We start from the raw sequence: 25,090 nt of genomic DNA, 5'->3' as shown, positions 1-25,090 counted from the left end.
ATGTCTGGTGCTCTATCACTACACCACACAGCTGCCCCTACAATTATTATTTCATGTGATTTTTTCACAATCACCCTGAGAGATAGGTGCTATATTCTCCCCATTTTACAGATGAAGAAACTGAAGTCTGGAGAGAGGAAGTGGGCCTGCTCACTAGCCCACTAGCAAGAAGGGCAGAGCCTTTCTGATGCTAGCCTAAGATCACTCTATCCACATCACCATTTTACTACGTAGATTGTAGCAAAGAGAGTGCCCAAGACCACTGAAGCATTAAAGTATTCCACTCTCCTACTCAGAGGATTTCTCTTCACTGAAGTGAGAACCGTCCTTTGTAGTCCTAACTCCCTAGATTCTTTTGCTGTAAGCCCTCCTCCTCTCCTCTCACCCAACTCCCAAAAATGTACTCAGACTACCCGCAGCAACCGCCTTAAGCCAGAACCAGTCTCACAGTCACACTACGGTGCACCATCATTCTCAAGTTCTTGCTCTTGGTAGGCTGAAATTAGAGGCTGAACGGACTCAGCCTTCACAGTCACAGAGTTAGAAGGAACTAAAAAGGGGGCACCAACTAGCTTCTGAGCTGGCCTGTGCTTTTGGATGGTCCTAATTAGTAAGTGCATCCCGACATCGAGTCTTAATCTTCTCCCCTTCGCACGTTCCAACTATCACTCCCCATCGGTTTCCTATACTGGAAAGTAGCTATCTCTGTCCCCTCTCAGACCTCCCCAGCTCATCTCCCTTTGGATACTTAGTAACTTTCTGAGATCAGCTGGTGGAATACTTTGTGAGAAGTACAGAAGGCCTGTCACTAGCCAGCAGTGATGATTGTGACACTGTTGTGTCCTTTAATCACTTTCACTCTCTGTTTTCTCCTTTGGAAGGGAGGGACAACAATATCGGCTATGAAGATTTTTTAACCTTATAAACTATGTGATAAATACATATGTGTACGTATGCAAAGCGCTTTGCAAACCTTAAAACCTTAGCTATGATTACTGCTATCACAGGAGCACACATTTGGAGCTGAATCCAATTCCACAAGCTGACTGACGGTGCAGCGGAAAGCGGCCCAGGTGATCTGGAATCTAAGTCCAAGTTCTGCCGCCCACTCCCTGCGGGACCGTAGTCAGGCCACGGCTGTCAAGGCGGGGTTGGCCCCTCCCATGCAGCTCTCGGGGGCTACGGTGGTATTTGCTGCGGTGTCCTTGGCACACCCCAGGACTGGCGCTGCCCGGGGCCACCCGCCGCCGGGAGGGAGGAAGGCCCACAGAGATCCCTGTACTCCCCCACCGGGCCCCACTGCCCCCGAGCCTTGCGCAACGTCAGAGGGGGCGGAGGGCGGCCGAAGGGGCCTGGGGCGGCTCACCTGAGGGCTCAGGAGGGTCCGCAAGTGCTTCAATTGCATGGCGACCCACCACTTAGGCTCCCGCACTATCCGCAACAAACTCCCACTGTTACCCCGGCAACGGGCCCTCACGCACACCGCTAACTCAGCCTCGCGATGCTCACGCAGGCCCAGAGCGCCTGCCCGGCGCGCGACCACGGCGCAAGCGCAAACGAGTTGGGAGAGCTGAGGGGAGGGAGGCGGGAGAAGGGGTGGACAAAGGAGGGGAAGTGGGAGGAGGAAGAAGAGGTTCAAGAAGAAGGGGAGAAAAGGAGAGGAGGGAGGGAAGAAGAAGAAAGAAAGAAGGAAGGAGGGGGAGAAGGGATACTGCTCTTAGGGTAGACTATGTTCTCATCCCCTGGACCATACCCAGCTTCCCAGTTTGGATCAGTTCCTGAGCCCAGGCTAAAGATATCTGCAAATTCTCCTCTAAGCCATCCTCAAAGGCCTCTATCTCTAACAGGGTCAGGGCCACTTAGAGGGAACAGGTGGGAGGAAGAGGATAATGATCCTTAGAGTATAGAATAGAAGCTGTTTAGGTTGCAATAAAAAAAAAAAAAAAAAAAAAAAAAAAGAGCACTGGATTTAAATTTAGAGGACCTGGATCCAAATCCCAACCCTGCCACTTGTTCGCTGTGTGACCTTGCTCAGGGCCTAATGTAGTGGACCTAAAGCTGGAAGGGAGCTCAGAAGCCATCCCAGGCAACTACTCTCATTTCTACCGTCTGCCCAACCTGTTACCCCTAGGCAAGCCACAGAGTCATATGCTAGAAGCACAGGCTCAGCGGTGATCTAGAAAAAGCCCTTATTTTACAGTTGAGGAAATCAAACTTTGAGATTCACTGATTCAGAGTCAAGGTAAGTAAGTGGCAGAGCTGGGATTTGAACCTGGCTTCTCTAGTTCAAAACCCAGCTGGTAAGAACTTCTTTAGGCTTCAATTTCCTGGATGCTTAGATGATTCCTAAGACTATAGAACTTCTAGAACAGGAGCCTTGACTAGGCCTGGGTAAATAATGCTTGCTTCATGTCACCGGATAAAGACAGTAAATTTCTAGTTCAATTCTTAGCTTAGTGGGGCAGTAATTTCATCATGGCTGGACTAAGGTAGGAGTTTGCCATGGTGTAGGGGACAATAAAATGTCTGATTTCTGGAGGGGGGGGGGGGAGTCTTAGCTTATCTCATTTTACCTGAGAACATTGTAATCCCTGATTAGTCTGATTTCTTTTCCTACTTCTAACATACTATCTTTTTTCAGTTTGCTTAGTTTTGGCATGTGGTGGGCCTGTAGAGGTCAGGACACAGTGTAATAGGTAGAGTACAAATAACATTGGAGCCAGAGTCAGAGAACTTGGATTTATAATCTCTTTCTACCTGCATGACTGTGGATAAGTTATTTAAGTTCTTTGGGCCTCATTTTTCTTGCTATAAAATGAATGAATTGAACGAAAAGGCTTCTGAGGTCTTCAATCCCCCCCCCCTTTTTTTTTTATTAAAGTTTTTTATTTACAAAACATATGCATGGGTAATTCTTCAACATTGACCCTTGCAAAACTTTCTGTTCCAAATTTTTCTCTTCTTCCCCCACCCCCTCCTCTAGATGGCAGATAGTCCAATACATGTTAAATATGTTAAAATACATGTTAAATCCAATATATGTATTCATATTTATACAGTAATCTTGCTGCACAAGAAAAATCAGATCTAGAAAGAAAAAAACCAAAATGCAAGTAAACATCAACAGAAAGTTTGAAAATGCTACGTTGTGGTCCACACTCAGTTCCCACAGGTCTGAGATCACTTCCAATTCTAAAATCATTAGCTAAAGACTCCAGTGCCTTTTCCACCATATCTTTCTGTCTCTCTGTTCTGGAATTCTTGTTTCTCACCCAGAGTTACCAGAAGAAATGGGGGTTGGTAATCACAAAAGTCATTTCTGTGGGAGTTAGAAGGCTCTGAGACTTCCGGAAGGAAGAGAATAAGGCTGAGAGGGGCAGAAATTCTCAGGGCAGAGGTCTTTGCCTTAGAAGTTTTCAGTCTCTGGGTTAGTTTGCCAGTAGAGCAGCCCTCCAGGATTTATCTCATTTTTAGAGAAGAAACAAGAAAGGTTCAGGGCATAATGATGATTTTCACAGAAAATTAGGCCCAGAAAGAAAATAACACAGATCAAGGTCATATTGTTTCGCTGGGCAAAAATAATTCCTTTCCTCAGTTCTGCTACCAGGACCTTGTTCTAGATAGAGTCTGAATATGACTCTGGACCATACCCAGTTTCCCAGTTTGGATCAGTGCCTGAGCCCAGGCTAAAGATATCTGCATCCACACTCCCAAATTTACCTCTGAGCCATTGCTCAAAGGCCTCTATCTCTAATAGGATTAAGGCCAGTTAGAGGGCACAGGTGGGAGGAATGAGTCTTGAACTCTTGAGCACTGAACTCATACAGACCCCATGAAAAAAGTATTATTCTTCCCTGTGTTCTGCTAGGAACAAGTAAATATTTAGAAAGAAGTAAACAATTTCTGGGGTAGGCCCCCTTCTGAACAGATGATCAAGGAGCACCAACAATATCAGTTGTGTCAATGACCAATTAACAACCAGCATTACTCTGCTCAGACTTGTCCCTGTGTAGCAGAGGTGACACAGAAAGCAAAAGCAGACAGTTCTGATTTATACTGTGAGCAGGGTATGAACCCACTTCTCCTGGTCTCTGTCCTATCTATGCTCCCCCAGTAGACTGTAAGCTCCTTAGGAACAAGAGCAGTTTCATTTTGTCTTCTGGGGTCTCCAATGTGCCTGTCACGTAATAGAGACTATGTTTTTTTTAAAATAATATCATTTGATGTGTTATAACTATCTTATTTTGACCATAATCAGGAAAATTTAGCTCTTTCCCAAGTTCCATTCATCATCAATTGGATCTTTCCAACTGAATATCCCATGGGTTTCTTAACTAGACATATTAAAAACAATTCATTTGCTTTCTCCCTAAACTTCCCCTCTTCCTAAATTCCATTTCTGTGTAAGGTAAATCCTTCCAGTCATCCAGTTTCTCAACCCCAGTCTTCCTCTGTCCTTTCTAAAACCCCCTATTTCAATTAACAGGCAAGTTTCGATTCTACTCCCCCCCCCCCCCCCCCCCCCCCCCGAGGCAACTGGGGTTTTAAGTAACTTGCTCAAGGTCACACAGCTAGGAAGTATTAAGTATCTGAAGCTGGATTTGCAATCAGGTCCTCCTGACTTCAGGGCTGGTACACTATTCACTGTGTCATCTTGATGTGCCAATTTTACTCTCATCACATCTCTTGATGCCATTCTTTCTGCTTTCATATCCCCACCATTCATCCAGGCTCTCATTCATCTCTCTCTCTGGAATCATTGCAATAGCCTAAGTGGTCTCCCTCATACTGAAATTTTAAAACACATCTCACCATATCCCTCCCACCTTCAAGCAGGAAAACTCCAATAGTTTTCTATTGTCTCTAGGATAAAATAAAAATTCCCATGTTCATAGTCTGGCTCCTATATACCTGTTAGGTCTGCAGGCAGCTAAACTAACCTATGGCACGCCAACCATGAGTCTCTTTGCCTATACACCTTCTTGACCTTTTTCTATTAGAACCATTGGCTTCCTACTAGGCTCACTTCAAGTACCATTACCTTCTTTTTCATAAGACTTAGCTTGACACTGGCCCCCTTTTTCCTGACCTCCCCCCACTTGTCAATTAGTGCCCTACCTCAAGCCCTGGAAATTTTTTTTTATCATATATATCTTTGTATGTACTTCTCTGGACATATTGTTTCTTCCCAGATTTTAGGCATTGTCTTTAGCACCGAGGAGAGTCTCCACAGTAATATTATAAAATGCTCAAGAAATGCTTGAATTAAAAACAACTGGAGCTAGGGACTCCCTGTACTCATTTCTCCTGTACCCTCTCTACCCTTTTCCAGCTCTGGGTAAAGAAACAGAACATTTGATACAGGAAACATGGGGGCCAGTATGTTGGGGGCAGTCTTGTATTAGAATGTCATATAGAAAAAAGTAGGGAAATTCCAACAGTCATAGGAAAATTACTTTGTTCTAAGAACCTTTTATTATAAAAACGCCCAAGGGGGTGTGATCACCAGCAGCTCTTGGAGGCTGCCTGATGAGGCAATGAAGCTCCTCAGGCTTCATGGAAGACATTAGATTAGTGCAGTGTGGTATCTGGTCCCTGGGTCCCAACAGTCCCTCCCCCCTGCCCAGAGCCCACAGAAAGACCCCCATTTGAGTCCTGGGGACAGAGCTGGGTTTAGAGGCAGCTAAAGATGTTGACTGTCCTGATGCAGGTGAAGTAGATTGTTTGCTTTCTTGGGTTTCATGAAAAAAGATTAGACAAGTCACTCCTTCCAAGACCTGGAACATTGGGGACTTCTCCCAATTATCATTCACTTTCCAGGTCTAGGGAAGCCTTTTCTACCGAGCCCTTGTGACCCTGCTTACAGTGAGAAAGGGGATAGGAGGCAGGTCTGAGTGTGTAGGAATGCTAGTTATCCCCTCTGGTTCAGCTGTAAGGAAGTGGGTAGGATCCTTCTATCTTGAGCAGGTGATCATCTGAGTCTTTATCAGCATTCCCAATCCATCAATCTCTCTTTTGGCTCCATTTCTTTCTTTCAGACATCAATGGTGTTAATGGATGGTGACTTTTTCTGTAATGGAAAATTATGCTTGAGGCTCTGAAATCATTCAAAAATCTTAGGGATACAATTCCTTTTTTATCTTTTCCTACTTCATGGATCTACTGTCCTACTCTATCAAGCCATTCCATTATCTCTCTGTTGTCTCTGGTTTCCCCTTTACTTATCTGGGTCTTGCTGGCTACCTGAGGCGACCTCTGCTTGAGCACCCACCCTTCCAATCTTCTTCAGTACCTAACTCCCACATCACCTGTCTGGCCCCCATTGGCCGACCTTGAGGACTCTGCTCTGGCCCTTTTCCCTTCTCCTTGGGATTGTTGGAGTCGTTATCCTTGATGATGTCATACTGACGGCAGAATAGCCCGATCACAGCTGTAATAACATCAAGATACTTTACTCTTATCCATAATTCCATACTCATCCACAATTTAGGCTCCTTCTAGTCATCATAAAAGAACACATACACACACCCACATACCCCATACACACGCACAATTTCTAAATCCCAGGTAGTTTGGTCTTTTCATTTTTGCTCCCTCTTACAAAGTCCTACATCCTTGATTTTTTTCAATTGACTCTCATCAACCTCCCATCTCTAGCATCAGGTTATTTCCAGATTCTCTTCCACCCTCCCTAAATGCACCAGCCCTCATTTTTTCCCCTTGCTTGTGACCTTGGATGAGTGCCTTCATCTCTATGAGTTTCAGTATCTTCATCTGTAAAATGGCAACAATGTTATTCTCACTACCTACCTTATAAGGGGTTTGTTGTGAGGGAAGTATTTTGAAAATCTCAATGTGCTCTAGAAATTTAATTATTATTGTCCCCTACTCCCAATGCTTTTCAGCACCTCCCATCTTATTGCCCCCTATCTCTTTAATCCCCAAACCTTTCTTCTTCCAAACCTCTTGCTTACCTGCCCACATGAGCAACACCACCACGATGATGACCACTTCCCCCGTCTGTAGGGTTCGCTCTCCATCCAGACCCTTTACTGTGATGTCACCTGGGAAGGACATACATGGCCTAAAGGGTTACCAAGGGCACAGCTAGGAAGCTTATTTTAAAAGGCACTTTAAAAAGCTACAGCTGGGAGTTGGAATGAGGGATAGATTCATAACCATTGAGTTCAAATTGTAGGTCACCCTCTCCCCAAGGATAGCTGATTTGTGGACAGAGAGATCAAGTATCAAAGCATCAGAGAGTAGAGGTGGGGCAGAAAGCCAGGTTCTTATTCAGGATGGAAGGCTTGTGGGTTGGAGGTCAGGCTAGACTTATAAAAAGCACTGTTAACCAGCCCTTCTTCTTTTTCTCCTTCTTTCCAATCTGTCTTCCCTCAGAAATATAGTGGCAGCATAATTAATTCAATCACCTTTCTTTCTATTTATCTATGATAGTTACTTGCCTTTAACAAAGTTGAATGGTTAATTAGGTAAGGGTCAGAGGATCTTGAGTACAGAGAGTTATAAAGTCAGGTCATGCTCTTACCTGGGTTTGAACTGTTTGAGGGCAGTCGATCAGAGCCCTTGAGAGTACGAAAATGGACCCGAGGCCCAGGGGGGCTCTCCCCCCGAAGACCAATGCTTCTGACCTGTATGGTGTAATCACTGTCTTCAGCCAAGCCCCAAAGGGCACAGGCTCGAGTTGTGGTGTTCACTTCTCGGATTACCCGCTGTCCAGGTCCATTCTGTCTCTGTAGTGGCAGGAAAAAGTGGTGGGACCACAAGACCCATCCAGATTCTGGATATACTATTCCCCTCAGGTACAGTCTGTCTCAGGGGGCATGACATATAAATAGGGGGAAAGTGTAAGAAAGCTCATTAAAGGAGGCTGCTTGTGGGAGATACCTATTCCAATATTTCCCCAACTTGGGGAGAGCCTGAGGGGGATGCAGGGGAATTTTAAGAAAGGAGGGATGAGAGGGCTGATTCATACTTGCTGGGAGATGGCGTAGCCAATGACAATGTTGCCCTCTGGAACATCCCAGGACACTGTGGCTGAATTGGCTTTGAGCTGAGTGATAGTCACATTCACAGGGGAAGGAGGCCGATCTGTGCCAAGGAAGTGACAAGTTAATATAACTAAACCCCCAGAGTAGGATTGTTGACCCCTCCCATTTCTCCCTCAACTTACCTGCTCGGACAAACCCCAGGTCACAGCTGACCAACAATAGGACTGTAGGGCTTAGATATGGGGTTAGTGGAATCAGCGAAGCCATTGCCCCCATGGAATCCATTCTGGGGCACTGGGTCATCATCTGCTCAGTCCAGCCAGTTTAGGGGCTCCTGCAGGTGTCAGGAAGCCTGGGCATCAAAAACTGCCCGCAAATAGAATCTGCAGCCAATTCCCAAGATAGGACCCAACCTCCCCCCCGCCAACGACCACATCCAGCACAACCTCCGAGAGCCCCCAGGTAAACTCCGCCCACGCCCACACAGCAACTCCGCTAACTACACCTCGGAACACGCCTCTGCCCTGCCCACACCCACCTGCTGGGCCCCGGAGTCTCCGACGGTCAGGCCGCTCTGAGCCTAAGGGGCCGCTCTGTGCCTAGGGAGCGGCCCATCTCTCGGCTCCGCTGCGTGGTCCCTACCCCATGCCAGCCCAGGCCCGGCAAGAAAGGCGGTGCAGGGCCCGCTATGTGGAGCTGAGGACGTGCTGCAGAGCCCTGGTCTCGGAAAGCTTGGGCTTCGGTCCGGCCGGCTCTCGGAGGACTCTGATCTCGCTCCCTCGTTCTTTCGCTTTCCTCCTTCCCTGCGGGTCTGATGCTGGCTCTGCTCCTCGGTGCGGAGCGGGATGCCAAGAAGCCACGCTCCACTGCTCTCTGCAGCAGGATGTGACCCTCCAGCCCGAGACCGCGGACTGGGGTTCTGCAGCGCGCTGGCTCTGCCGCCGCAGCTGGGACGTGTAGACCAGCCCCGCCTCCGCTCCCGCCCAGGGCTCTCGCCTCCTTTCATCCTCTCCCCCGCTCCGCCCTCCACTGTGCCTCTCCAGCTGTCTTTCTTCCTCCGGCCCCCTCTCTTTCCCCTTCTTTCTCACATATATAGAACAAGAACAGATTACCCAGTGGTTCACTCAGGAATGGGTGGTGTCTGGAAGTGACAAGTGCTAGGGTCTTTCTCAGCAGTGAGCCTCCAATTCAACCAGCCAGGCCCTCCCTAATCTCATTCTCCTGCTGATTCCAATTCTCAACCCCCAAGATTTCAAGTGGGAGGAAAAAAATAGAACAAAAAAAAAGGGGGGGGGTAAGGAATAGTTTATCTATAAGTGTGAAACTTAATGAAACAACAGATTTCTACAAGAAGTAAATTCAACAAATAATTCTTAAATTGCTATGTTCAGAGCAGTGTTCTAGGTACTGTAGACTTAAAGACAAAAAAAAAAAAATTCCAATGGTACTTGACCTCAAAAAGTCTACATTTTATTGGAGAAATACAATATGCAAGAAAGGACATATATATTGATTGTCCATATATATATATAATTTAAACACTTTTTCAATACTATTTTATTTTTTCCAAATACATGTAAAGATAGTTTTCAATATTTATTTTTGTAAAACTTTGTATTCCAGGTTTTCTTATCTTTCCCTTCCTCAAGACAGCAAGCAATCTGATATAGGTTAATATGCAATTCTTTTTTTTTTTTCTCCTGAGGCAATTGGGGTTAAGTGACTTGCCCAGGGTCACACAGCTAGGAAGTGTTAAGTGTCTGAGACCAAATTTGAACTCGGGTCCTTCTGATTTCAGGGCTAATATTATGCAATTCTTTTAAAGTAATACAAAATAATTTCAAGAAGAATCTGAACAGTGCTTTGAAGAAAATTAGAAATTTTGAACAGTAGGGATGCGGAAAGAGTACATTCTAGATATGAAAAACCAGCTGAACAAAATTATGGAGGTGAGAAATGGAATGGTATATACAGGAATCAGTTTGACTGGAACAGAGTCAATAAATGTGCAGCTAGATGGCCGGCCCAGAGGATAAATTATAGGGCCTGGAGTCAAGAAGACCTTTCTAAATTCAAATTTGGCCTCAGATATTTCCTTCTTGTGTGACTTTGGGCAAGTCACTTCACCCACTTTGCCTCAGTTGCTTTATCTGTAAAATGACCCAAAGAAAAAATGGCAAAACATTCTATTATTTTTGCCAAGAAGACCCCAGATTCAATCACAGAGAGTAAGACATGACTGAACAACAAAAATTTGAAATGATTGGAAAAATAAATAGAAGCTAGATTGCAGAGGACCTTAGCTGCTATTTTATGTTTTAACCTAAGGAAAAAAGGGAGCCACTGAAGAATTTTTGAGCAGGAGTGACATAATCAGAACTGTGGTTTAGGAATATCAGTTTGTATATATATATATATATATATATATATATATATATATATATATCCTTTGATACAGCAGTATCTATACTGGACATGTATCCCAAATAGATCACGAAAGAGGAAAAAGGACCTATATGTGTGAAAATGTTTGTAGCAGCCCTTTTGCAGTGGCAAGAAATTGGAAACTGGATGGATGCTCATCAGTTGGAGAATGGCTGAATAAGTTATGGTATATGAATATTATGGAATATTATTGTTCTATAAGAAACGATCAGCAGGATGATTTCAGAGAGACCTGAAGAGACTTACCTGGACTGATGCTAAGTGAAATGAGTAGAACTAGGAAACATTGTACACATCAATAGCAAGATTATAGGATGATCAATTCTGATGGACGTGGCTCTTCTGAACAGTGAGGTTATTCAGGCCAGTTTCAATGGTCTTATGATGAAGAGAGTCATCTGCACCCAGAGAAAGAACTGTAGGGACTGAGTATGGATCACAACATAGTATTTTCACTTTTTTGTTGTTGTTTGCTTGCATTTTGTTTTCTTTCTCATTTTTTCCTTTTTGATCTGATTTTTCTTGTGCAGCATGATAATTATGGAAATACGTATGGAAGAATTGCACATTAACATTTAATGTTAATGTTAAATTTAATTTAACATAGATTACTTGCCATCTGGAAGAGTGGGAGGGGGAAAGGAGAGAAAAAATTTGGAAGACAAGGTTTTGCAAGGGCGAAGGTTGAGAATTACCCATGCGTATGTTTTAAAAATTAAAAAAAAAAAAAACTAAAATAAAACCATGAAAAAAAGGAATATAAGTTTGGGATATATAGGGAGGATAGATTATAGAGGAAAGAGGCTGTAAAAAAGGAGACCAACAGAAGATAATAATATTGTATTGCAAATTCGTCAAAATGGCACTTAAAGTTCTTCACAATCTGACTTTATCCTACATTAATAAATTTATTTCACATTACTCTCTTTTTCACTCTATACTCTTTTGCCAGTCTGACTTATTTTCTGTTTTCCATCTTGGTATTCCATCTTCTATAGGCGCTCCTCTATTCCCAGAAAATGCTCTGTCTACCTCTGCCTCTTAGAAACGTTAAAGTTATTGCTCATGGTATTTCATCCAATAGATGAAAATCCAATTAAAAAAAACCCCAAAAAACCCCCTTTCTTAACCTCCTCCCTCTTTTCCTTCTCTTTGCTATTAGCGATTTTCCCTTTTTAAGTTATCTTTAATTTGTGTAAGAGGTGTGTTTGTAGGGCTTCTTTTCTTTCTTTGGCATTTTTGAAGTTAAGTGACTTTCCCAGAGTCACAGAGCTAGAAAGTGTTAAGTGTCTGAGACCAAATTTGAACTGGGGTCCTCCTGACTTCAGGGCTGGTGCTCTATCCACCTAGCTGCTCCAGTAGGGCTTTTTCCCCCCAGAAAGCTTAGGGGTAAAAGCATCTTCCAAAAGGTTGCAGGGAGCTCACAGAATAGTGATATCACCTCATGAGAACATACTTGGTGAGGAAAAACAATAAAGTGGGAGGTCAGTGGACACAAGAAGAAAGACACAGAACACTTATATAAAGTGATATAAAATGAAATGTGAAAATGCAAGAAAACAATTTACTATATCACAATAATTTGAAGGAAAGTTATTTTAAAGTATTATAGAACTCTGATCAATGCATTGACCCATCATGATTTCAGAAGATTGATGATGAAGTGTGCTGCCTACCTTTTGGAAGGAAGGTGATAGACTAGAGGTGCAGAATTAGAACATATTTTCACATACAATCCATGCATTGAATTGTTTAACTCAACATACTTATTTGTAACAAGAGCAGCATATATATGTTCTGCAATTACTCTTCCAAATCACACTGGCCGGCAAGCTATCTTAGCTCAAATGATGCTATATCTCCCCTCAGAGCTCTGGGGGCCAATTCAATAGTTCACAAACACTCAGTGGTATGCTTCTTCTCAAGATATCCATAGATATCCATAATTCAGTCATTTTTATTAGTTAAATCACTTTTAGAAAAGAGTATTTAGTAAGATAGTACAATTGTTGCAAAAAGAGTCTCTATAAAGATTATAAATAAATATTATGTACATGAAAACTTTCTTCTTATCAAGGTCTCCTTGGGGTAGTAATAGAATCTCTGGCCCAAAGAGTATGGACATTTAGTCATTTTATTTGCATAATTCATAATTGCTTTCCAAAATGGATGTACTGATTCATAGCTCCACCTACAATGGCAGAGCCTATCTACTCACAATCCCTCCAATATTGCCTATTCCCATTTTTGTCATCTCTTGCCAATTTTCTTTGCTAAGGGTGAAAGGTGAAACCTTAGGACTGTTTTGATTTGCATGTCTAAAAGTGTATTATGTATTATACAATGATCACTCTGGTGGAGTGACTTTCCAATAATGAGATGATTGAGGCCAGTTTCAACGATTGAGAGCCATCAACATCCAGAGGATTATGGGTACTGAGTGGATCACAACATAGCATTTTCATTCTTTTTGTTGTTCACTTCTATTTTGTTTTCTTACTAATTTTCTTTCCTTTTTGATCTGATTTTTTCTTATGCAGCAAGATAATTGTATAAATATGTTTACACACATTGGATTTAACATATATTTCGACATTTATAACATATATTGGATTGCTTGACATTTAGGAGAAAGTGTGGAGGGAAAGAGGGGAAAATTTGGAACATGAGACTATGCAAGGATCAATGTTGAAAAATTATCCGTGCATAAAAAGCTTTCCAAAAAAAGTGTATTATGTACTTCATGCCCAGTAAGTCTTTGTAGGCAGCTAAATGATGATCTAGTAGGTCATTGAATAAACATTTATTAAGTACTTACCAGTTGCCTAGCATTGTGCTATGCAATGAGAATACAAAGAAAGGCAAAGATAGTCCCTGTCCTTTAGAAGCTCACAATCTAATGCAATAAGAGTCAGGAAAACTAGAGTACAAATATGACCTCAGACACATACTAGCTGTGTGATCTTGGACAAGTTTTTTTTTAACATCTGTCTGCCTCAATTTTCTCAATTGTAAAACAAGGATAATAATAGCACCCAATCCCTAGGGTTTTTTGTGATAACAAAATGATGTATTGTTAAATGCTTAGCATAGTGCCTAGCATATAGAAGGCGTTTAATTGCTTGTTTCCTTTCTTCCTTTCTCTGTAAGGAGGTAGGTAACATGTTACATTGTTAGATCTCTAGAGATCTGGTTGATCAATACATTGTTCAGAGTTCTTAAGTCTTTCAAAGTTTGTTTGTTTGTATGGTTTCTGTATAATGTTGCTGCCCTTGTGTAAATTCTTGGTTCTGCTCACTTCACTTTGCATCCATTCATAATATTCAAATATTATCAGAAATTGTTCCTTTCATAATTTCTTAAGGGATAATATTCCTTTACATTCATTCATATAATACATTTTTCAATTCAACTGTTTGTTTTCACTTAATAGAATTTTATTTTTTCCAATTACATGTAAAGATAATTTTCAACATTCACTTTTGTAAGATTATGAGTTCCATTTTTTTTCTTCCTTCCTTTCTTCCTTCTCCCCTTCTCAAGACAGCAAGCAATCTGATGTAGGTTATAGATGTACAGTCATTTTAAATACATATCCATATTAGTCATGTTATGAAAGAAAAATCATAACAAAATGCAAAAACCCTAGGAAAGAAAAATTTTTTAAAGATGATAAGTATGCTTTGATCCACATTCAGTCTCCATAGTTTTCTCTCTGGATGCAGATGGCATTTTTCATCCCAAGTTTATTGAAATTGTCCTGGATCATTGTATTTCTAAGAAAAGTCAAGTCTGTCACAATTGATCATCACACAATTATGCTGCTTATGTACAATGTTCTGATTCTGCTCACCTCACTCAGCATCAGTCCAGGCTTTTCTGAAACCAGCCTGATAGTTCACCAGATGGTGAATCTGCTAACTGTTTAAGAGGTCATCTTGATGAGGTTTAGATTTAGGGAGCCAAAATGAGATTAGGGTTTCTGGTGGTCAGGGAGTTAAATGATAAGGTCTAGTGGCAGGTTCGGGGTTCAGGTGATGAGGGTTGGGGCCCTTTAAGATTCCTAATTGCCCAACCCATGACTGATCTTGATTCACAAATCCTGGTCAAAGGTACCCTTTGAATATCCGGGCCCAGCCCCCCCCACTCTCAGCTCAGCTTCCCCCAGCCCTCACCTGATCTGGGCTAACTGAAAAGCCCGCCAGAACTGGGTACCGCCTATCATTTTCTAGGTATAAAAGAAACAAGCTGGACCGCCCTCATTGCAGGAGCCCTCCCAGCTAACACATGGTGAATCTTCCAGCCATGTAAGGGTCCCTGCCCGCCAACAGCCACCTTCGGCCCTGGTGTCTTTCTAACTGAGCTTTACTTCCAAATTCCTACAATAAACCTTTTATTCATCAATCTAGGTTTTCGGACCTATAAATTCATTTTACAGGGGACACTGCGCCTCATGGGATTATCTATGCGCCGAGAAATGGGGTTCCCCTTTCCTTTCCCTCATTACAGGGAACCAAATGAGGGGTTTGGCTCCCCTGTAGCCCCTTGGGATTTGGCACAAGGGTAGGAAGTTTTGGGGACTCTCTTCTGGCAGCACAGGGATTCTCTGTAAAAGAATTTATAGACCTGAAAACCTAGATTGATAAAAGGGTTTATTATGGTGATTGGAAGTAAGGTTAGAAATCCAGCCACTCTGGAGAGCAATCTGGAACTATGCCCAAAAAGTTATCAAACTGTTCATACCCTTTGATGCAGCAGTGCTCTTATTGGGCTTATATCCTAAGGAAATACTAAAGAAGGGAAAGGGACCTGTATGTGCCAAAATGTTTGTGGCAGCTCTTTTTGTTGTAGCTAGAAACTGGAAGATGAATGGATGTCCATCAATTGGAGAATGGTTGGGTAAATTATGGTATTTGAAGGTTATGGAATATTATTGCTCTGTAAGAAATGACCAGCAGGATGAATACAGAGAGGCTTGGAGAGACTTACATGAACTGATGCTGAGTGAAATGAATAGAACCAGAAGATCGCTGTGCACTTCAATGCTGTATGAAGATGTATTCTGAGGGAAGTGGATATCTTCAACATAGAGAAGATCCAACTCACTTCCAGTTGATCAATGATAGACAGAAATAACTACACCCAGAGAAGGAACACTGGGAAGTGAATGTAAATTGTTAGCACTACTGTCTTTCTACCCAGGTTACTTATACCTTCGGCCTGGAGAAGGATAAGAGCTGGAGGAGATTCAGAGCCAGTATTCAAGAGAAGACTCTGAATTGCATCAGGCTTGACGGGGCTCTCTGCAGGAAGGGAACAAGAAAATGGTATTTACACACATATATTGTATCTGGGTTATATTGTAACACATGTAAAATGTATGGGATTGCCTGTCATCAAGGGGAAGGAATAGAGGGAGGGAAGGGATAATTTGGAAAAATGAATACAAGGGATAATATTATAAAAAAAAAAAATTACTCATGCATATATACTGTGGAAAAAAATTCTAAATATAAAAAAAAAAAAAAAAAAAAAAAGAAATCCTGACAGAGGCATAAAGTCTGTTTAGGGAAATAGGTGAGGGTAAAGAGAGGGTGATACTGAAAAGAGTATTCCAATGGACAGTGGCTTTTGGCATGTTTGGAACCTCTGCAAAGAGAGGATTTTAGTTTGGCTCTTTTTATAATGAGAGGTTTAGCTAAAGGGGGCCCATGGGTGGAGTCCCAAATTGGCTCCTCAGTGGGTTTCAGCTTGAGCTAGAATTGGAATTGAATTCAATGAGTTTCAGGACTGAGCCAACCCCACCCAGATAACAAGGATGAAACTGTTTGTCCCTTAGGGTAGAGTCCCTCACTGAGGCAGAGTTGAAGGAGATTTTCTTCTTTAAGGATTTTCAGAGTTTTGGGGTCCCCTCTTCATTCCCCCCTCAAGCAGTCAAAACTTAAATTCATTTAAGGGAAAAAGGACTAAAAAAAGGACTTGGGGCGGGGTCCCTTATTGAAGCAGAGCTGAAGAAGATTTTCTCCTTCAAGGATTTTCAGAGTTCCGGGTCCCCTCTCCAATCTCAGGATTTTCAATTTTCTTTTCCTTTTTAAAATCTCCCTTTAGGATAAGGAAGTTTCTTTCTTTATAACTATTCCTTTCTCTTACTCCTTTCTCTTCACCCCGCCTTGTTTCCCTGTTGAATTTGATGCATTTCTATATCAAACTCTGAGTGTATGTATTTTGTCCCTTCTTTGATTTAAAGGAGTGAAATTCATCTAATAGGGATTCCTCCAATCCCTTTATCTTGGTTTATATATTCTTCTTAAGTACTTCAATTATAAGAAAAAGAATCTCTTTTTCCTCTTTCTGACACTAGTATATTCCTCCCTTTACTTTTTTCTTCCAGCTCCTCCCACTCTCACGATAGAATTGATCACTCTTACCTCCCTCAAGTATTCTTATTTAACTCTCTATACACTTTTAAGATATCAAGATTCCAAAGGAATACTTGATTCTTTTCCTCCAGTTAGAATGTGAACTTATTTATACCTTCTTCCAATTCAATTATGCCAATATAATTTCCTTTTAAAATTTCTCTGGGCTCTTGTGTTTATATTTCAAAGTTGCCACTCAGCTCTGGTCTTTTCATCAGAAAAACTTTTAATTCTCTATTCCTCTAAAAATCCATTTATTTTCTCCCCATAGGATTATATTTAGCTTAAGGGTGAATATTCTTGTATGTAAGACTATATTTTCAGCCTTTTGTAATATTGCTTTTTTATGTTTGCTTCTCATTTATGGTAGAAGTTGCTAGATCTTGTGTGTTTTTGATTATAACTCTTTGATACTCGAACTATTTTTTCTGGAAGTTTGCTGTATTTTTTTTTTTTTTCTTTCATATGGGACCTTTGGATTTGACTATGATATTCTGGAACTTTTCCTTTTGAAGTTCCTAACAGGAGTTGATAGGTAGATTCTTTCTGTCTTTACTTTGTTTTTTAATAGATTAGGCAATTTTCATGTATGGTTTCTTAAAATATGTTATCTGGGCTTTTTAGAAATCATATTTAAAATCTATTAAATTAAAGTTGATTCATTTGACTTTGCCTTGCACTATTTTTTAGAAGTGTTGGGATTGTTTAGATTTTTAGATGTTCTGAAGGATTCTTTTTTTCTAATGTCTTCTCTGCTGGCTTATCTGCTTATGCTCACAATTTCTTTTTTTTCTTCCTCCTGAAATCTTTGATAGTTTGAGTCTTATATTTTCCTATTGTTCACTTTCTACCTCTCTCCCCTTTGATGATGGAACTCCCAAAAGCTGGACATCACAGCTCTTCCTTAGGGAAGAATGTATTCTGAGGAATTCACTTTTCATTGATTTTAGTTTCTGTTCCAAGTGATTTCTGAGGGATGGAATTGGCTACAACTCGATGTCAGTTCTTTTGCTTCAGGAATTCCACAACACATTGGTGCCCTGCCCTAGTTCTCTCTATTCATTCGTTCTCTTCTAAGGACTGCAGCAATGCACCCAAAAGAGAAAAAATCACGAGAAAGAAAAGACAAAAAAAAAAAAAAAAAAAAAAAAAGTGAAAATATTCTGCTTTGATTTACATTCAGTCTCCATAGTTCTTTCCCTGGACATGGATGCATTTTTTATCTCAAGTCTTTTGGAATTTTCTTGGAACAATGTTCTCCTGGTTCTGGTCACTTCACTCAGCATCAGTTTATGGAAGTCTTTCCAGGATTTTCTGAAATCAGTCTGCTCATTTCTTACAGAGCAATACTATTCCATAACTTTCACAGACCACAATTTATTCAGCCATTCTCCAATTGATGGACATCCAGTTTCTGACCACTACAAAAAGAGCTGCCACAAACATTTTTGCACATGTGGCCCCTTTCCCTTCTTTAAGATCTCTTTGGGATATAATCCCAGTAGAAGCACTGCTGGGTCAAAGGGTATGCACAGTTTTTATCATGCTTCTATTTCCTATACCTGTATATTCTCCTGGGGTGGGGAAGGGCAAGGAGAGAATTAAGTTCAATTGCTTGTTGCCACAGAAGACTCTAGTGAGATCAGGAATAGGGAACATGCTGATATAGAATACAGCAATAACAAGGGAAATACTGTGTGAATCTCCTAGCACAAGCCCCTGGGTCTTGTTATATAGTCCTGCCAGAGCAACTATGTTTCTGACTCAGTCCTGTTCTGGGTCAGGAATGGTGTTCTTGATTATTCTCTGGGCTACCAGGACTGCTGACCTAGTCTTGTTCTGAGTCCTGGGAAGTTCTCAAAAGAGCCTGCTTGGGATATCCTACTGCTGGCCTGAGCTCAGAGTTATGTCTGGTATGCCAGTGACCCAGCCTTGTTCTGCACCCTAGAATCTAATGGGGATATCCTGTGTGGCTGGCCTGGACCAGTGGGTATCTGGGATTTGCTCTGGGTGACATCTGTTGACTCTTCATGCCTTAGAACTGAGTCCTGAGTCCATTTTGGGAGATTCCAGACGCTGCCTATTTGGAGCCTTGGGGACTGAATGTTTGGTTTTGTATCCTTTGGGAGACTGAATGCTCTTGGTCTGGGACTGGGAATGTGTCCACAATCCTGACCCATCCCTATTCCTGATCACTTGTCTATAGATCAGATTTGTGATTTGGACTAGGATCATGCCCCAAATCTCTTCAGATTTCTAATCACTACTCAGTCTGGTGATCTTTTTAGATTTTTTTTGGTGGGGAGGGTGGGTAAAGAGAAGCGGGATATATTGCTTTCTCTTATTCAACCATCTTGACTGATCTCAAGTCATTGATTTCTGCTTGGTTTATTCTAGTTTGAAAAGAATCCTTTTCTTGTGTAATGTTTATTACTTTCTCTTATAAGCTATTTATTTTCCTTCCAATTCTTTCCTCTAACACTTGTATTTCATTTCTTATCTCTTGCTTCATTTCTTTTGGATACTCAAACAGTTCTTGTGGAAGATTTATGTTTTCCTTTGGGTCTCTGCTTATAGTTATTATGAAATTAATCTCTCATTTTTAAGGGAACTTCAGCTTTACAATAATTTTTTATACCATTTGATCTTTTCTTCAATTTATTTATCTCTCCAGCTTTAGTTCTTAAATTGGGGCTTTGTGCCAGAGCCAGGTTTTACTCTCTGCTCCATTCTTTGATGGATTGTTAGCTGTACTTGATTTATCCCTAGGTCCCCTGATTTGTGTGCTGAACTTCATATTCCAGTGTTTGGCCCGAAATATCTTTGAGGATCAGTGGTAAATCTTCAGGGCTTTTTGGCATCTAAAGATACATTGTTTAGGGATCTCAGAGCTCCTGGGCCTAAGCTGTGCTAGTCTAATTATTACTATCCTAAACTCTGGTTATTGCCATGGCCTTTTTGCTGTTGCTCCTCGGAGTTTCCAATGTCCTCATCCTGTGCTTTCTTATCACTCTGAGGATCCCCCTTTTCATTGCTACAACAATACAGAGCTTTGCAGCCTACATATATCCCTGAGAAAATCTTTTTCATGGGAGTTGACTTTTCCTGTCATGCCCAATAACCCTCCTATTGCCTGGATGAATTTTTTTTTTTTTAACAGTTCTAGAGTGAAAGAAATCACTTGCTATAGTTTCCCATTGTATTTCTCATTTGTTATCTGTTTTGATGCAAATTTTGTTGTTGATCTAGAGTACATTTGTTGGAGCTGGGCAGTTTGCCTTTGTTTAGACCTGTCTTAGTTGGAAGTCTAAATATTATTTTAAAAAGAAAGGGGAAAAATCTCTTTCCCCAGTAGTAGTCATCCATACACAATTTATTAACAAATTAAATCATTAATAAAACAAAGACATAGACAATTCTTGACAATATTTTGACTGAGTAAATTAGCATCATTTCAAATTTCCACATCTATAATTTAACAATTAGGTCATTTCAAATATTGATTTTAGTCTTTTAATAATTTTCTTCATATTTTTTCCTTCAAGGTAAGAATTAAATAAAGTCTCTTAGAGGATAAGCTAAGTAAATCCTTTTTCTTTGTTCTTTCTTTAGTCATCACAGGAAATAGTCTTTCCTGAATATGCTGTATTTGCCAACTTCTAACTGATGCCATAAAATTCTCCTAGACCAAAAATAAAACCTCCATACTCCCCCTCACTCCATTGGAAGAAATACTTCATATCAAGACATTTTCAGCTGTCAAAAAAAGTATTGTTCCCATAATATTTCATTTGATTCTTAATGAGATAGTAACTGTATCTATAGTTTCTGTTGGAAAGCCAATGGAAAATATATTAGTTTTATATTTTCTACCTTTCCCAATGTATCTGTCCCCACTCCCTATTCTAGAAATCCATTATTCATGGCAATTAGTAAAAACAAAGGGAAAATCTGGTTTAGCAAAAATAACCAATATAGTAAAAAATTCTTACATAATATATGTTTCACACCCACAAATGCCTACCTCTGCAACGACTTGATAGAGAGGTAAAACAGAAGAGGCTTTCTTATTTCCCTCGTTCAAGTTCTAGTTAAGAAACCCTAATTTTCTAATAATGTAATTGTATTACATTTTGGTTGTTTTATTATTAAATGTTCTGTTTACATTGTTGTAGTCCTTATTGTGTATTATTTTCCTGGTTTTGCTTACTTCACTTTGAATTAGTTCACAAAAGTCTTCCAGTGCTGTCTATATTTATTATGTTTATTGTTCCATTGCATTCATGTGACACAATTTGTTTAGCTATTCACCAATGGGCATATAATTTGTTTCCAGTTCTTTGCTATTAGAAAAAGGTTCAGATAATTTTTACTATTTGATTCCCTTCCCTGTTTTTTATGGTTTTAATATCATCTGATTTCCTGATGGTTGTCTTCTGTCAAGATAAATATCCAGACAGAAGAGGGAAACCTTAACATCCAGCAATTATGGGAAAAACCCCCAGCATAGTTGGGAAAGATCATGACACTTTTCTTAAATATCCACCAAAATTTTGCCTAATCTCTTCATCCTTTGCCAGCTCTCTAGCTGACATTGTTTAACTTCCAAGTAATCATTCCAAACAGTTTGAAAAGGTTTCAGAGAATCCCAATTTTATGGCAACAAAATCAAACAGGATTAAAAGGCAGAAAATAAAACAATCTTTTACTTAGCTCTTTCCATATACTAGTCAAAGTCACCAAATGTTATTTAACATTTCACAGGGAGATACTGCTTTGCTCATCCTTGCAAAAAGTGATGACTACTTTTATGAAGAATATGACAAAACTGAAGTGAGGGATTGGTTTCTGTCATTACATATAAAGTGACCAAAATAAAATGAAGGAAAAAACACTAAATATTTCAGTTCCAAAACCTATTCCCATTAGAAGTACAGTATATTTATCAGAAAAATAAAAGAGTAAAAAAAAAGAATTTTTATCCTGTCCATGATTATCTGACATGTATATTTAGAGGATCTCCTATAGACAAAAGAGATGCTTTTTTGAAAAGTTTGACATTAAATCACCAGGACCCAAACCTGAAATCACATCTCTAAAGTTAAATAAAAATCAAACAGCAAAATCTTCTTTTCAAAAGGGAGAAAATCCTTTTTCTACAGTGAGACTAACCAACAGTGACAAATGATAGGTCAGCACCAACAATTGATTGAATAAAAATGAAAAAAAGTCATGCACACTACTCATTTGTATAAAGCATAGGTTCAATATTATAATTATCTTGCTTAACATCTACTGTTAGTGTACAGAAATGAAACATTGCAAAAGTTTTCCAATTTTCAATGAATCTGTCTCTTTAAAATTAGGGGAATTATAACTGTCAATTTATGAGAATGGTTTAAGTGAGTTTAAGAAAGTCGACATAATATATTTTAATATTCATCATGATTAATAACAAACGTTTTCTTCCTCTTCTGTTTGGCAAATCAATAGACTATTCCATTGTTTCTCTTTGGGGAGTGGTTGTGTTCCATGTTTTAAAAAAATGACATTTTATAGAAATAACATACTGAATAAGGAATTGATTTTGCTTTTATGTTCTAAATCACTCTATCCAAGTGCAAAAATGATTATTTTGTTTTAAGACTAAGTTTGTATTGGTTCCAAATATGCAATAGAACCATAATAGTTAATGGATTTGCATAGTGCACAAATCATAAATCACTTATATAGATTATTAAAGTATCACTTCAAATTGTAAAGTCAAATTTTGTTTTTTAAAATCAAAACATACAAACTTCAAATGCAGAACTGTGACAGGGATAGATTCTCAATACAATGGTTATATTTCAAATTTAAGAGAAGTCATCTACATCACAAATTTAATTTTTAGAACTTTGTTTCTTATAAGATATCATATAAACTATTAAATTTTAGTTTGTACTCCAAATTAACAAATAAAGCTTCAAAAAAAAAAAACTTTGGAAAACACCCTTTTAATGGCCCTAATCATCTTCATTAATCCCCCCCACATACACACACACACACAGAGCAATAATCTTTTTGTGATATACTATGACTGTGTCATTGAATGCCACAATTTTTGATGTTTAAAACTGAGGGTCATTCATAGAACAACATGATGTGGAACAGAGTGACATTGAGCAAGCAGTAACCCATTACTAACTGAGAACTGCATAAGAGAAGTAGCATAAAAGATATCACAGGGAGATGTATGCTCTGAGTTTATGTACTATATTCTATTTGCAATTTAAAAATTTGCTCTGATTCATTATGACTCCACCCAACAGTCTCAGGGAAAATATCTACAAAGTTTAGATATAGCTCACATCCTCTTTAGCAAAAATACTCAGTATTTAAAATATTTATTGGGTATAACATAGCAATTTAGTTTATCTACCACAAAGGGAATACTTAAAACACAAAAGGCTCAGAACCAGTTCTCCATTATATTTAACATATAAAATAATAACCCATAATTCCAATTATACTCTTTAGGGATATAAAGACAATTTTGTGGTGGTATGAAGCAATATATAATATTCACCTCAAATCTTATCCTAATATTTTTGCTTACAAAATTCTCATAGTAGTGGTGAATTTTTTTCTCTTCTGAGAAGTGTTTCAGTTGTAATCAGTTAATTTCTCTGTTCTTATTGGAAATCTAAGAGATAGGCTCTCTGTGTCTCAAGTAATATACTAAAAAGAGGGAAAGGTGTAATTTTTCTATAGACTTTATGGCTTGCTCAGAGGACAGCTTTTCTTGGCTCAGCTGCCGATCATCTTTGTTATAACATCCCCAACCATGGGGATGAAGAGGCCTTCCAGTATTCCATGTCCTTTATTAAAGAACCAGACAGAAACTAGACATTAACCCACACCTAATACCCTATACCAAGATAAGGTCAAAATGGGTTCGTATTTTAGACATAAAGAGTAAATTAGAAGAAAAAGAAGGAATTTGTAGCCAAAAAAAGAACTAGAGTACATTATAGAATGCAAAATAAATAATTTTGATTATATTAAGTTAAAAAGTTTTAGTACAAACAAAACCAATGCAGATAAAATTAGAAGGGAAACAGTAAATTGGGAAAAATTTATATCTAAGGGTTCTGATAAAGACCTCATTTCTAAAATATATAGAGAATTGACTCAAATTTATAAGAATACAAGCCATTCTCCAATTGATAAATGATCAAAGAATGGGCACAGAAAATGTTCAGATGAAGAAATTAAAACCATTACTAGTCATATAAAAATGCTTTAAATCACTACTGATCAGAAAAATGCAAAATAAGACAACTTTGAGATACCACTACACACCTCTCAGATTGGCTAAGATGACAGGAAAAGATAATAATGTTGGAGGGGATGTAGGAAAACTGGGACATTATACATTGTTGATACAGTTGTGGAATGATTCACCAATTCTAGAGAGCAATCTAGAACTATGCCCAAAGAACTTATCAAATTATGCATACCCTTTGATCCAGCAATGTTTCTACTGGGTTTATATCCCAAAAAGATCTTAAAGGAGGGAAAGGAAACTGCATGTACAAAAATGTTTGTGGCAGCCTTCTTGTAGTGGCCAGAAACTGGAAACTGAATGGATGCCCATCAGTTGGGGAATGGCTGAATAAGTAATGGTATATGAATATTATGGAATATTATTGTTCTATAAAAAATGATTAGCAGGATGATTCCAAGAGTCCTGGAGAGACTTACATGATGTTAAATGAAGTGAGTAGAACCAGGAGAACATTGCACATGGCAACAATGAAATTATATGATGATCAATTCAGATGGACATGACTCTTTTCAGCATCGAGGTGATTCAGACCAATTCCAGTGGTCATGTGCTGGAAAGAGCCATTTGTGGGGACTGAGTGTGGATCACATTTTCACTATTTTTGTTGTTGTTTGCTAGTATTTTATTTTCTTTATCATTTTTTCTTTTTGATTTGATTTTTCTTATGTAGCATAATTGCAGAAATATGTATATAAGAAATGCATATTTTTAAATGTCACTTTTATTTTACTTTTTTGTTGTTGTTCAACTAGCAATATTTATGATTTATGTTCTTTCCCTTCTTCCACCCCACCAGAGGTTAGGGGAGTTGTAGGGAAAGATAAAACCTTGCAGCGAATACAGTCACTGGCCATGTCCCAAAATGTATGTCTTGCACTTACATTTGC

The 25,090-nt window shown here is 39.5% G+C and overlaps 3 protein-coding genes across 4 annotated transcripts in view; 1 reads left to right on the top strand and 2 right to left on the bottom strand.

Moving 5' to 3' along the window:
• IFT172 (intraflagellar transport 172) overlaps positions 1 to 1,521 on the bottom strand; it is a 44,093-nt gene extending 42,572 nt beyond the window's left edge. The window contains exon 1 of the mRNA XM_074288311.1: positions 1,367 to 1,521. Within this exon, the coding sequence (XP_074144412.1) occupies positions 1,367 to 1,405 (39 nt within the window). The 5' untranslated portion in view covers positions 1,406 to 1,521. The remainder of the gene's footprint in view (positions 1 to 1,366) is intronic.
• ZNF512 (zinc finger protein 512) overlaps positions 1 to 25,090 on the top strand; it is a 143,132-nt gene that overhangs the window by 8,124 nt on the left and 109,918 nt on the right. The window lies entirely within an intron of this gene.
• Positions 5,457 to 8,995, bottom strand: FNDC4 (fibronectin type III domain containing 4). 2 transcript variants are annotated; one of them, XM_074288308.1, is made up of 7 exons: positions 8,548 to 8,995; positions 8,192 to 8,343; positions 7,994 to 8,109; positions 7,547 to 7,751; positions 6,975 to 7,064; positions 6,309 to 6,430; positions 5,457 to 6,070 (listed from the first exon to the last, which is right to left on the bottom strand). In XM_074288308.1, the coding sequence occupies exons 2-7, from the start codon at positions 8,313 to 8,315 to the stop codon at positions 6,035 to 6,037; spliced, it is 693 nt and encodes a 230-aa protein (XP_074144409.1). In that variant the 5' UTR covers positions 8,316 to 8,343; positions 8,548 to 8,995; the 3' UTR covers positions 5,457 to 6,034. The 2 variants fall into 2 exon arrangements, with proteins under 2 accessions (XP_074144409.1, XP_074144408.1); XM_074288307.1 differs by having other exon boundaries at positions 6,332 to 6,430; positions 8,548 to 8,984.

Source organism: Sminthopsis crassicaudata, chromosome 2 (assembly GCF_048593235.1).
Source record: "Sminthopsis crassicaudata isolate SCR6 chromosome 2, ASM4859323v1, whole genome shotgun sequence".
NCBI lineage: Eukaryota > Metazoa > Chordata > Mammalia > Dasyuromorphia > Dasyuridae > Sminthopsis > Sminthopsis crassicaudata.
Note: the sequence above shows the minus strand (reverse complement) of the source record. Positions and strands in the feature narration are given on the sequence as shown.

Bases quoted from the DNA above. Each gene is read 5' to 3' on its own strand.
- FNDC4 (XM_074288308.1), bottom strand. From the start codon at position 8,315: ATGATGACCCAGTGCCCCAGAATGGATTCCATGGGGGCAATGGCTTCG. The intron at 8,110-8,191 runs GTAAGTTGAGGG...TCCTTGGCACAG, and splicing joins CCTGGGGTTTGTCCGAGCAG to ATCGGCCTCCTTCCCCTGTG. The intron at 7,752-7,993 runs GTATGAATCAGC...CTGCCACTACAG, and splicing joins GCTACGCCATCTCCCAGCAA to AGACAGAATGGACCTGGACA.